Raw genomic sequence first — 15000 nt, 5'->3', positions numbered from 1 at the left:
ACTGTACACGTTTCCTAACATTGCACAAAAGAAACAAAAAAGAAGATCGATAAATCACAATCACACTAACTAGCACATGGATTCCCTTTAACCCAGTTGTCACTCTATGACAAAACGCTATGAACTACAGCTGACAAACTCGCCAAAAAACTAAAGAATTATATAAGCTATATGTTTGGAGTTTTTTTTGTTTGTTTTTTTTGTTCAAACTAAGAAACACCCAATTTTACTATTTCTACACTGACATGGCTAAAAGCAACATTTTCATTATTCTTGTCACCAGAAACAGGACCATGATTAAAAGTGTGTGTGTGTGTGTGTGTGTGTGTGTGTGTGTGTGTGTGTGTGTGTGTGTGTGTGTGTGTGTGTGTGTGTGTGTGTAAACCTTTCATCTCGTTGAGATTTTTTTTTTTTTACAAAATTAATGTCGTGGAGGGTAGCTTTATAAAACTGCATTCGTGTCGAATTAGTAATTAATGACGCGTATATGAGTGAGAGAGTGAATGGATGGATGAATAGATGAGAGATCGACTGAGATCACAGAGAGAGAGAGAGAGGGAAATGTGTATTCATTCTTGATTAAAACTACATCATATATGTATGCAACTGAAGACAATTATCGTCGCTTTCCTTGGTACAATCGAAACGTTTTCACAACCTTGAGTCTGAAATTTCTTACAAAAGACGATGAGCAGATACATCTTGAAAGCAGACAGCATCCAGATTTGCGATATTGCTGTCTGATAATCGATTACATACATAATTAAATAGATAGATAAGGAAATAAACAAACAAATAAATAAATACTCGAATAATCTAGTAAGCAAACAAACAAAAAAAAAACACCAACCAACAAATAGATAAATAAATAGCTAACCAACCCACCAACCCACCCCTTTTGGTTCATTTCCCTAAAAGCCATGGCAAAATCGCTTTTATCGTAACCCGCACAATAAATAACCCCAAAGTACGAGCATTTCGAAAAAAAGAGAGAGAGGGAGAGAAAGATAAATAAATAAAATGTTTGGCTGTGGTCAGTTAGTAAGAGGTCAGTAATAACAATAATAAACGTGTCATCGTACCTGATTTTGAGCAAAAAGGTCAATAATATGGATAATTAACCTCCGTATTATTGCAGTTCAGAATGAGTATGATTGCCAATCATCCTAAAAATTTAATTAAAAAAAAAAAAGTAAAAAAGTAAAACAGAAAACATTGGTCGTTCAAAACGATCCTTTGCTTGTACTATCTGTACAAGCCGCTGTGACCTGGGAGTGAAAGTGGTTTGTTTTGGGTTTTTTTCCTTTTTTTTTTCGGAATAACAGTGTTATTGACAAATAATTTTCTTCAGTGATGATGGTTATGATGATGATGACAGAAATGACATGCCTCATGGTGCAAGTCGTTTAGCTGTAGACAAGATGCGGTCAGATAAATAAAAAATGAATGAAATATTTAGATGAACGAATAGATAGATAGATAGATAGACAGGTGGAGAGATAGATAGATGCAGAAGTAAATGAATAAACAACATTAAAAGAATAAAGATATAAACTATAAATGGAAATGTACATACATAAGTAGATGAATATATTCTTCTTTTTTTTTATTTCACACATGTAACATCGATGAAATCAATGTCCCATATGATATGTAATGCTTCACAAATATATATATATATATATATATATATATATATATAAATGAATGTAAATTTGGAAAGAAATGTCCCCCCAAACCTACAACCAGTTCATCGGTCAAATTAAGGTTCAGACACGTGCAATGCCTGTAACTTCACTCCATCTATATTTTCAATGCCTGTCACAAAAGCCATGACTTGTTTTTTGTTTCATATAAAATTCCTATAGAAATGCAATGATACATAAAGCCGTCTGTTTGTTCAGGACAAGAGTCTTCTGCTTAAGAATGAAGCGATCAAGGAGAGAGAAAAAAAAAGAAAGAAGATATTGTTATTGTTTCTCTTCTCCCAATTACTTTCTCTCACAACCAACCTTTATTTTTGCATCTGTATTGGATGAGTATCAAGGAATCAGACTGTATCCGCTTATATATGTATATATATATATATATATATATATATATATATATATATATATATATATATATATATATATATATATATATATATATATATATATATATATATTTATATATATATAATGTATACAGTTACATCAATGCACAAGAGTGCACAATTCTGCACCACAGTTCACTGAATATGATTCAGTGACTGGTCAGTACAGGAATTCCTTCTGATCAACATTACTTCCCTACATCCACTGCAGTCAGAATTACACGTCGACAATGACTGACACCGACGCGCATGCATCCGCCACTGGTTTACGAATTTATAAGGGATAGTCAGTCTGTGCAGTTGTATGATATGAAATTATACCCTGACAAAGCTAACCCCCATCCCACTTGAATGAATAAACAAATAGTACGAACCGGGGATATGAAAATACTATCACCTGCAGTTATTGATAACTTTCTTTATATATCAAGATTCCAATAACAGCAGTATCATCAGTAGGAATACGTTTTCCTATAATCAGTATTATTATCATAATTTTTGGACTGGCACGTGGCAGGAATATATTTCCCATTCGCGTGTATTCCATCCAGTTATTGTGACAGTTGAAGGATAACATACTCCGAAGAGAGGAGGTCCAAAACACACGAGGAATTGGAAAAAAAAGAGAAAGAAACACGAAAAACAACAACAACAACAACAACAGCAGCAGCAGCAGCAACAACAACAGATAAGTCAGATCCAATGATGTGAAAAACACAAGGTTCCAGCGCTTAGTAATAATCAATTTCTTGTCAAGAGTTCAGTTACAGTAATGTTACAGGGAATCATTTTTCGTCTAAGTACGTTTAATAACATCAAAAACAATAAATTATGATGGTATGATGATGATGTTGATGATGATGATGATGATATTAGTGATAATGATACTACGAATAATAACAATAACAAATAACAATGATAACAACAACAACAACAACAACGAAATGATCACACCATAATAATAATAATAATGACGATAATAATAATAATAATACTGGCAGGAGTACAGTCTCAGAAGCCTGTATTTCAGCCTTTGTGATAGAAGGAAGATGAAAGACTACAGACAGGTGGAATCTTTTCACTTTTGAGGAAAAACAAACAAACAAACAAACACGTAAACCCAGTAATATGAAAAGACAAGTTGCCTGCAGTTATAACATCTTACCAAGATCCAGACTGCAGATATCTCACTGATTCATAATGATAATTATCAGCTGGACAGACAGTCACACTCAGTGTGATTCTTAGTACTGTTGGCATGAAAGTAAACCCAGTCATATGAAAACACAAATTGCCTGCAGTTATAACGTCTTGCCAAGATCCAAACTGCAGATATCTCATTGATTCATAATGGTATCAGCTGGACCAACAGACACACTTAGTATGATTCTTAGGCCAATAGACTCTTTGACTCTTAGTTCTGTTGGTATCACCATGAAGGACTTTCCCATTAAGATTAATAAATTCACATAAATTAGAAGGAATGGCACGCCAGTTCAATGAAACTGTTTTTAACTCACTCGGTACGGCCAGTCCTCTCATCTCCTCTACACAGACCCCTCGGATGTCCAGTGTGTGTCTGAATGACCCAACCTTTAGCTTCCGTCGTCAGAATTGTGGTATTCTTTGTCAACATTCACCTCTTCAGAAAAAGAGCCTTCCACTTGCACTATTTTGATGATGGTAATTGGGGTGAAACGCTGTTAACGTCGTCTCTTTCGCCGTTCGTATGGAGAGAGTTAACATACCATCAGCAGGAACAAAACCTATTGCTCGGTACAAGTATTTAAGATGTTGCTAGCAGTAGTATAGTCCCCCACTAAGAATAATCATCTCATGATATCAGTAGGAATATCTCTTCCACTCACAATAGCTATCAACGATAATAGCAGTTTTAAGTTTCCCACTCAGTACAAATAATTCAAATAACAGTTAAATAATTATATCTGCCATTCAGTGTATTTATCAGATAATATCACGGGAATTACTTCTTCTGCTGAGTAAAATAATTAAGATAATAACGAATGATGGAAATAATTCTAAATAAATCTTCCAATTAGCGACATTATCAGTGATTGGTAGGAATGTTTCTACAACGTCTTATAACCATCAATATCATTGGTGGGAATAATCCTCCCACTGTCTACAGTTTTTAAAATAACAGTAGGAATATTTTCCCCACTGAGTTATATTATCAATAATATGAATAGGAATGGTCTGATACTCCAGCTCAGTATAGTTGTTAAATGATATTAGTAGGAATAATTTCCCAACTGAGCAAGATCATAAGTAATAACAGGAATGATTCTCCACCTCAGAAAAAAAAATACCAGTAGGTATATTTGGCCCAGTTAATTACACTGCTGACCGGGAGAGTAAAACTGCTTAAAATAATAATAGGAATTTCCCCACTCAGTACAATCATAGCTGGTATTAGATGGAATAATCATCCCCAAATGAGAATGCATTTTCAATACCATTAGCAGTAAAAAATTCTTCGGCATGTATGATAATCAGGAAATAACTTCAGTGGACATAAATCACCCACTCGATATTATCATGAAATAATAATGATAACAACAATAACAACATATTAGTAGGAATAACTCTCTGAGTATGATTATTAATAATGTTGGTAGAAATAAGTCTCCAATTGGGTTTTGTTATTAACCCCTTGACTGCTACAGACACGTAAGCTCGTCAGTGAAGGGCTGTCACCTCACTGAGATCAGACTGAATTTCACAGGTCAGGAGGTCAGTGAAGAGCTGTCACTTCACTGAGATCAGACTGAATTTCACAGGTCAGGAGGTCAGTGAAGAGCTGTCACTTCACTGAGATCAGACTGAATTTCACAGGTCAGGATGTCAGTGAAGGGCTGTCACCTCACTGAGATCAGACTGAATTTCACAGGTCAGGATGTCAGTGAAGGGCTGTCACCTCACTGAGATCAGACTGAATTTCACAGGTCTGGATGTCAGTGAAGGGCTGTCACCTCACTGAGATCAGACTGAATTTCACAGGTCTGGATGTCAGTGAAGGGCTGTCACCTCACTGAGATCAGACTGAATTTCACAGGTCTGGATGTCAGTGAAGGGCTGTCACCTCACTGAGATCAGACTGAATTTCACAGGTCTGGATGTCAGTGAAGGGCTGTCACCTCACTGAGATCAGACTGAATTTCACAGGTCTGGATGTCAGTGAAGGGCTGTCACCTCACTGAGATCAGACTGAATTTCACAGGTCTGGATGTCAGTGAAGGGCTGTCACCTCACTGAAATCACAATGAATTTGACAGGTCTGGATGTCAGTGAAGGGTTGTCACCTCACTGAGATCAGACTGAATTTCACAGGTCTGGATGTCAGTGAAGGGCTGTCACCTCACTGAGATCAGACTGAATTTCACAGGTCTGGATGTCAGTGAAGGGCTGTCACCTCACTGAGATCAGACTGAATTTGACAGGTCTGGATGTCAGTGAAGGGCTGTCACCTCACTGAGATCAGACTGAATTTCACAGGTCAGGAGGTCAGTGAAGGGCTGTCACCTCACTGAGATCAGACTGAATTTCACAGGTCTGGATGTCAGTGAAGGGCTGTCACCTCACTGAGATCAGACTGAATTTCACAGGTCTGGATGTCAAGTCACCATCCTTTTGTTGGACTTATTCCTCTTGGGATCTAATTACTTTTTGTTTCTCCACAAATCAGTTACATCATTGGAAAGCACACAGTATGTAGTATGTATGTATGTATGTATGAATGATAGTCAGTCATTGTCGACAATGACCACCAGAACAGCAGAATGTAGTAACCGCACTTCAAACTCCTGTTATTTCACCGAGGTATTCTGCAGCCAAGGGGTTAATATTGCATATACATTGGGGTTGCCTTAACAAAAATAATAAATAAACAAAAAACGGAAAAAAATGTTTTTTTTTTGTGAGAATGTGGGGGGTTTACAACTAATCGACCGCAGCAGCAAGACCAACTCCCTGGACTAAACCCCTCCTCACTCAACAAGTGACGGGCGCGCGCAGGATCGGGAGTTACTGTGGATCGCCCCGCTAGCCACCGCCCCGCCCCCTCCCCTCCCACTCTTAGCGCACCACCGCTTGCGCGATCTTGTTCAGCGTGTGCTCGATAGCGGTGAGCCGGTTCTCCATGGACTCACTGCGCGCGGTGAGCATCTCCTGCTGCTCACTGATGGCCTCCGTCACCCTGAAGACTTCGGCCACGGCCGTGTTGACCTCGATGACCCCCACGGCCGACTCCCCGATGTGAGCCTTGGCCGTTTTGGCGTCCCGCATCTCTCGGACCGCCTGCAGGGCACATTGTGGGCAGAGAATGATGATGGTGATGAAAGGGATAATGATGATGATGATAATACAAAGAAGAAGAAGAAGAAGACGATGATGATGATGATGATTATGATGATGATAATGAAGAAGAAGAAGAAGAAGAAGAACAACAACAACAACAACAACAACAACAACATAATAATAATAATAATAATAATAATAATAATAATAATCTTTATACAGCACATTGTGCAACTGAATGCGTATAACACACACCACTCACACATTTCATGCTCCAAAACCACACACTGTAAACCGGTAGCCACTCTCTCTCTCTCTCTCTCTCACACACACACACACACACACACACACACACACACACAGACACACACACACACACACACAGCCTGTAACACAGCCAAGGGAATAACTGGCAAAATAACTATATTTATATTGAGATTGATAATGAATTAACTCAGAAAATTTACGCAGACTGATGGTAAACAGTTCTTATTCTTTTCTCTTTTTTTTCCCCAACAGCGCTGGGTAGGGGGTGGGGAATGGGAGGGGGGCGGAGTGAGGGGGCGGGAGCGGAGGGGGGGGGGGGGGGGGGGGGGGGGGGGGTGGACCATGTCCCCTGACTATCATTCCAAATAATGACATGAGACACAATCCAGACCAAAAATATAACCCCCAACCCCCTCTTTACCAAGACAAGACAAGACATTAACTAATGTATTTGTATGTCGAACCTTCGTATATATATTGTTAACATGTCTACTGTGATGTTGATGGTGCAACGCCCCTCCGTCCTTCACCCCCCCCCCCCCCACCCCCAACCATCTCCCGCCGTGTTCGTGTGAGTGTTTTAATTTGTTTTAATCATAAAATGAATGTCTTCACTTTTAAAAGTTAAAATAAAGGTTTATTTTCTTTACGACGAGCCTAAAGGCAAATTTCTGTACTCTGTATTAAACAATAAAGTGACTGATTGATTGTAGGAAGACACCTCGCGTACAATTGTAGCGAAATGGTGGAAAAGGGGAAGGTGTATGGGGGGCGGTAACCACGGACGTACAATAGGTCTATTTATAAGTTCGTGAGTGTGAACGCACCTGCAGCAGCTTCCCGTGCACGTGCACCCTCCAGCGAGGCTTGCACCCGATCTGCCCCCCGTCACCACCACCATCCGGACTCCCGTCACTACCACCACCACCTCCACCACCACCACCGCCTCCTCCTCCGCCACCACCACCACCAGGCTGCCTACGAAGTCGCCAGAGCTTCAGCACGTTCTTGATGACGTCAGCCGCCGCGTGCTTGTGCGCCTTGTCCAGCGCCACGCGGGACACGAAGGTGTGCACGTACTTCTCGGCGCGGGACTGCTCCAGCTTGTGGGCCAGCACCGCCACCAGCAGGGCCGTGGTGCCCACCCCCAGGAGCCCCGTGACCACCGCCGTCACCCTGCCGCACTCGGAGCGAGGCACCACGTCCCCGTAGCCCACGGTGAGGAAGGTGATGGCCGACATCCACATGGCGTCCGTCAAGATCTGGGCCGGTACATCGGCTGTGGGCAGGAAGAGAGTTTTACTTTCTCAAGGAGGCGTCCCTGTCTTCGGACAAATCTGTTTTCTCTTCATTTTTTGTTTTTTTGTTGTTTTTTTTGTTTTCTCCCCCTTCCCTTTCTCTTCCATAACATGTGCCGATACACGACAACAGAGCAGATACACAAGACAAACAAGAAAATCTAACACAAAGTCCTGTCCTGATACATGTTACAAACCAAGTGTGTGACGGATGTTACTTCACAGCTGGAACATTTTCTCGTATTGAATTGTAGCCATTGTAAATAGCCGTTCAATTTTTTTTTCTGTTTCTCCTTCATTTTTTTTTCCTCCCTCCCCTTTCTCTTCCATAGCCGACGTCAGAAATTCTCCTGTACTGAATTGTGGCCCATATAATGGCCGCGATGTTCGATCAATACAAACGTTTTCACTTCCCCCCCCCCCCCCCCCCCCACCCATCCACTTTCTCTTCCCCTCCTTTTTTTTCTTTCCAACCTTCCAAAAGAAGGAAGGTGGCAGAATGGTTAAGACGCTGATCTGCCAGTACAGTGGCCCTGAGGGTGTGGGTTCGAATCCCGCTCTCGCCCTTTAACTCCCAAGTTTGACTGGAAAATCAAAATTGAGCGTCTAGTCTTTCGGATGAGACGATAAACAGAGGTCCCGTGTGCAGCACGCACTTGGCGCACTGAAAAAGAACCCATGGCAACGAGAGTGCTGTCCTCTGGCAAAAGTATGTCGAAAAATCCACTCTGCTAAGTACACAAATGTATAAGTCATGCACTAAAGGCCTTCAAGCGCGTTGGGAAGAGAACAAGGGGGAAGGGAGTTTCAGTTTGGTTTAAACATTTTTAATATCAAGAAACAAGGTGCAATACAGCGTTCTTCTTCTGCGTTCACTCGTATGCACACGAGTGGGCTTTTACGTGTATGACCGTTCTTTACCCCGCCATGTAGGCGGTGTGCATGCTGGGTATGTTCTTGTTTCCATAACCCACCGAACGCTGACATGGATTACAGGATCTTTAACGTGCGTATTTGATCTTCTGCTTGCATATACACACGAAGGGGGTTCAGGCACTAGCAGGTCTGCACATATGTTGACCTGGGAGATCATAAAAATCTCCACCCTTTACCCACCAGGCGCCGCCACCGTGATTCGAACCCGGGACCCTCAGATTGACAGTCCAACGCTTTAACCACTCGGCTATTGCGCCCGTCCAATACAGCGTTCAATTAAGAAGACTTGAGCAACAAGCATGAGCTTATATCGTGCTCGTTCATATGTAACAAGCAATACACAAACGCAATGGCGAAAATACACACATTATTTGACAATGAAAAGAAGGTTGAAGTGCAAGACAAAACTAAACTAAACAAGAAAAACAACAACAAAAACACACACAAAAACCCAAACTACTATTACCGCAACTACCACTGACCACAACAACAATGAAAATATTAATGATAATACTAATACTAACATAGTAGCAACAATAATAACACGCTGGAAAGTGAACATCACCTAAGGAGTAATGTAATGGGGGAGGGAGAGAGAGAGAGAGAGAGAGAGAGAGAGAGAGAGAGAGAGATTACAGAGTGAAACCGGGGCCATTCGTCAAAATAACTGTTCACTATAACTGCAGAGAATATTTCATTGTGAATCTTTTAAGACTTGAATCTTTTTGATTGTCCAATAAAGTCTTGTACAGTCAAGAATATGTGTTCATTCTCAAGGGAACTAATAACTCGGTCACCTCGTAATAAAGTATTTAAGTTTGTACTATTTGCAGGGGGTTTCAGTTTCAGTTTCTCAAATCCATATATTACGCTACATCATCACAGCTGCTGGGCAGTTATTGTCAGACCTGCAGCAGAAGCAAATACGCTTAGTCAGGCATGGATTGTATGCGTACATGTTTGTGTAGCTGTCAGACATGGATTGTATGCGTACATGTTTGTGTAGCTGTCAGGTATGGATTGTATGCGTACATGTTTGTGTAGTTGTCAGGCATGGATTGTATGCGTACATGTTTGTGCAGCTGTCAGGCATGGGTTGTATGCGTACATGTTTGTGTAGCTATCAGGCATGGATTGTATGCGTACATGTTTGTGTAGCTGTCAGGCATGGATTGTATGCGTACATGTTTGTGCAGCTGTCAGACATGGATTGTATGCGTACATGTTTGTGTAGCTGTCAGGTATGGATTGTATGCGTACATGTTTGTGTAGATGTCAGGCATGGATTGTATGCGTACATGTTTGTGTAGCTGTCAGGTATGGATTGTATGCGTACATGTTTGTGTAGCTGTCAGGTATGGATTGTATGCGTACATGTTTGTGTAGTTGTCAGGCATGGATTGTATGTGTACATGTTTGTGTAGCTGTCAGGCATGGGTTGTATGCGTACATGTTTGTGTAGATGTCAGGCATGGATTGTATGCGTACATGTTTGTGTAGCTGTCAGGCATGGATTGTATGCGTACATGTTTGTGTAGCTGTCAGGTATGGATTGTATGCGTACATGTTTTTTGTAGCTGTCAGGCATGAATTGTATGCTTACATGTTTGTGTAGCTGTCAGGCATGGATTGTATGCGTACATGTTTGTGTAGATGTCAGACATGGATTGTATGCGTACATGTTTGTGTAGTTGTCAGGCATGGATTGTATGCGTACATGTTTTTTGTAGCTGTCAGGCATGAATTGTATGCTTACATGTTTGTGTAGCTGTCAGGCATGGATTGTATGCGTACATGTTTGTGTAGCTGTCAGGCATGGATTGTATGCGTACATGTTTGTGTAGCTGTCAGGCATGGGTTGTATGCGTACATGTTTGTGTAGCTGTCAGACATGGATTGTATGCGTACATGTTTTTTGTAGCTGTCAGGCATGAATTGTATGCTTACATGTTTGTGCAGCTGTCAGGCATGGATTGTATGCGTACATGTTTGTGTAGCTGTCAGACATGAATTGTATGCGTACATGTTTGTGCAGCTGTCAGGCATGGGTTGTATGCGTACATGTTTGTGTAGCTGTCAGGCATGGATTGTATGCGTACATGTTTGTGTAGCTGTGAGGCATGGGTTGTATGCGTACATGTTTGTGTAGCTGTCAGGCATGGATTGTATGCGTACATGTTTGTGCAGCTGTCAGGCATGGGTTGTATGCGTACATGTTTGTGTAGCTGTCAGGCATGGGTTGTATGCGTACATGTTTGTGTAGCTGTGAGGCATGGGTTGTATGCGTACATGTTTGTGTAGCTGTCAGGCATGGATTGTATGCGTACATGTTTGTGTAGCTGTCAGGCATGGATTGTATGCGTACATGTTTGTGTAGCTGTCAGGCATGGATTGTATGCGTACATGTTTGTGTAGCTGTCAGACATGGATTGTATGCGTACATGTTTGTGTAGCTGTCAGACATGGATTGTATGCGTACATGTTTGTGTAGCTGTCAGGCATGGATTGTATGCGTACATGTTTGTGTAGATGTCAGGCATGGATTGTATGCGTACATGTTTGTGTTCCTGTCAGGCATGGATTGTATGCGTACATGTTTGTGTAGCTGTCAGGCATGGATTGTATGCGTACATGTTTGTGTAGCTGTCAGGCATGGATTGTATGCGTACATGTTTGTGTAGCTGTCAGACATGGATTGTATGCGTACATGTTTGTGTAGCTGTCAGGCATGGATTGTATGCGTACATGTTTGTGTAGCTGTCAGGCTGGATTTCTTCTACATTTTGTTTCTGGCAGAGGACATCACTTATATTGCCATGGGTTCTTTTCCAGTGCGCCAAGTGCGTGCGGCACACGGGACCTCGTGTTGTCATCTCATCCGAAAGGCTAGACGCTCAATTTTGATTTCCCAGTCAAACTTGGGAGTTAAAGGGCGAGAGCGGGATTCGAACCCACACCCTCAGGGACACTGTACTGGCAGATCAGCGTCTTAACCATTCTGCCACCTTCCTTCTTTTGGAAGGTTGGAAAGAAAAAAAAGGAGGGGAAGAGAACGTGAAGGGGTGGAGGGGGGGGAGTGAAACCGTTTGTATTGATCGCACATCGCGGCCATTATATGGGCCACAATTCAGTACAGGAGAATTTCTGACGTCGGCTATGGAAGAGAAAGGGGAGGGAGTGAAAGAAAATGAAGGGGAAACAGAACAAAAAATTTGAACGGCTATTTACAATGGCTACAATTCAATACGAGAAAATGTTCCAGCTGTGAAGTAACATCCGTCACACACTTGGTTTGTAACATGTATCAGGACAGGACTTTGTGTTAGATTTTTTTCTTGTTGTCCTGTGTATCTGCTCATGCTGTCGTGTATTGTGACATGTTCCAAGGAAGAAACAATACTGTTTTTTTTTTTTTTTTAACCAGTAGAAGGGAAAGTGGGAAAGGTGAGGGGGAAGAGGGAGGGAGGGGGTGGGGGGAAAACAAGGATAAGGGGGAGGAGAGTTGAGAGCATGGGATGGGTAAGGGAGAGAACTGGTGAAGGAAACGAATTATTATTATCTTTTTATTGGAGCAAAAAAAAGGAATAAGCCCGTTGAGCTTGTCTTCATCCCGACCTCATTAAAAAAAAGGGAAAAATATATAACAAAGCAAGCATTACCAAAAGGATAACATTACGAAGGAGAATTTGAAATGATGTCAAAATACATACCTAAATACATGCATAAATATCATTCACAGCACACACACACACACACACACACACACACACAGAGAGCACAGAGAACACACACACACACACAGCATACAGCATACACTAACACACACACACACACTCAGAGAAAAGAAATCCTACACATATGCAGACTGATTGTTGGCTACAGCCATGTACGCCTCGCACATGCGTCAGACCACACACACACACACACACAAACACAAAGACACAAAGACACACAAACACACACACACACACACAAGACCCCCACACACATGCAGACTGATTGGTGGCCACAGCCATGTAGGCCTCGCACGTGCGCACGCTCCAGCTGGACAGGAAGAAGATGGCGGTCATCATGCAGATCAGCAAGGTGCCCGGCCGGTCCGACATCAGCGCTTTGAACACGAACATGGCGTCGATACGGACCTGCAACCCATCCATTCATCCATCCATCAGTACAGCGTCGATGCGGATCTGCAACCCATCCATCCATCCATCACTACAGCGTCGATGCGGACCTGCAACCCATCCATTCATCCATCCATCAGTACAGCGTCGATGCGGATCTGCAACCCATCCATCCATCCATCAGTACAGCGTCGATGCGGATCTGCAACCCATCCATCCATCCATCAGTACAGCGTCGATGCGGATCTGCAACCCATCCATCCATCAGTACAGCGTCGATACGGACCTGCAACCCATCCATCCATCCATCCATCCATCAGTACAGTGTCGATGCGGATCTGCAACCCATCCATCCATCCATCCATCCATCAGTACAGCGTCGATGCGGATCTGCAACCCATCCATCCATCCATCCATCCATCAGTACAGCGTCGATACGGACCTGCAACCCATCCATCCATCCATCCATCCATCAGTACAGTGTCGATGCGGATCTGCAACCCATCCATCCATCCATCCATCCATCAGTACAGCGTCGATGCGGATCTGCAACCCATCCATCCGTCCATCCATCCATCAGTACAGCGTCGATGCTGAACTGCAACCCATCCATCCATCCATCCATCAGTACAGCGTCGATGCGGAACTGCAGCCCATCCATCCATCCATCCATCCATCAGTACAGCGTCGATGCGAAACTGCAGCCCATCCATCCATCCATCAGTACAGCGTCGATGCGGATCTGCAACCAACCCATCCATCCATCCATTAGTACAGCGCCCATTCATCCATCCATCCATCAGTACAGCGTCGATGCGAAACTGCAACCCATCCATTCATTCATCCATCAGTACAGCGTCGATGCGGACCTGCAACCCATCCATACATCCATCCATCAGTACAGTGTCGATACGGAACTGCAACCCATCCATTCATTCATCCATCAGTACGGCGTCGATGCGGATCTGCAACCCATCCATCCATCCATCAGTACAGCGTCGATGCGGATCTGCAACCCATCCATCCATCCATCCATCCATCAGTACAGCGTCGATACGGACCTGCAACCCATCCATCCATCCATCAGTACAGTGTCGATGCGGATCTGCAACCCATCCATCCATCCATCCATCCATCAGTACAGCGTCGATGCGGATCTGCAACCCATCCATCCGTCCATCCATCCATCAGTACAGCGTCGATGCTGAACTGCAACCCATCCATCCATCCATCCATCAGTACAGCGTCGATGCGGAACTGCAGCCCATCCATCCATCCATCCATCCATTAGTACAGCGTCGATGCGAAACTGCAGCCCATCCATCCATCCATTAGTACAGCGTCGATGCGAAACTGCAGCCCATCCATCCATCCATTAGTACAGCGCCCATTCATCCATCCATCCATCAGTACAGCGTCGATGCGGATCTGCAACCAACCCATCCATCCATCCATTAGTACAGCGCCCATTCATCCATCCATCCATCAGTACAGCGTCGATGCGAAACTGCAACCCATCCATTCATTCATCCATCAGTACAGCGTCGATGCGGATCTGCAACCCATCCATACATCCATCCATCAGTACAGCGTCGATGCGGACCTGCAACCCATCCATTCATTCATCCATCAGTACAGTGTCGATATGGACCTGCAAACCATCCATCCATCCATCCGCACAGCGTCGATGCGGATCTGCAACCCATCCATCCATCCATCAGTACAGCGTCGATGCAGATCTGCAACCCATCCATCCATCCATCCATCCATCAGTACAGCGTCGATGCGAAACTGCAACCCATCCATCCATCCATCCATCAGTACAGCGTTGATGCGGACCTGCAACCCATCAATTCATCCATCCATCCATCAGTACAGCGTCGATGCTGAACTGCAACCCATCCATCCATCCATCCATCAGTACAGCGTCGACGCGGATCTGCAACCCATCCATCCATCCATC

At 43.1% G+C, this 15000-nt stretch overlaps 1 protein-coding gene across 1 annotated transcript in view; it reads right to left on the bottom strand.

Annotated features, from left to right (window-relative positions):
• Window positions 1-2220: 2220 nt before the first annotated feature.
• LOC143300412 (small conductance calcium-activated potassium channel protein 2-like) overlaps window positions 2221-15000 on the bottom strand; it is an 82866-nt gene continuing 70086 nt past the window's right edge. The window contains exons 6-8 of the mRNA XM_076614055.1: window positions 12902-13055; window positions 7507-7958; window positions 2221-6412 (exon numbers count right to left, since the gene is read on the bottom strand). Of these exons, the coding sequence (XP_076470170.1) occupies window positions 6191-6412; window positions 7507-7958; window positions 12902-13055 (828 nt within the window). The 3' untranslated portion in view covers window positions 2221-6190. The remainder of the gene's footprint in view (window positions 6413-7506; window positions 7959-12901; window positions 13056-15000) is intronic.

Source organism: Babylonia areolata, chromosome 26 (assembly GCF_041734735.1).
Source record: "Babylonia areolata isolate BAREFJ2019XMU chromosome 26, ASM4173473v1, whole genome shotgun sequence".
Lineage (NCBI taxonomy): Eukaryota > Metazoa > Mollusca > Gastropoda > Neogastropoda > Buccinidae > Babylonia > Babylonia areolata.
Note: the sequence above shows the minus strand (reverse complement) of the source record. Positions and strands in the feature narration are given on the sequence as shown.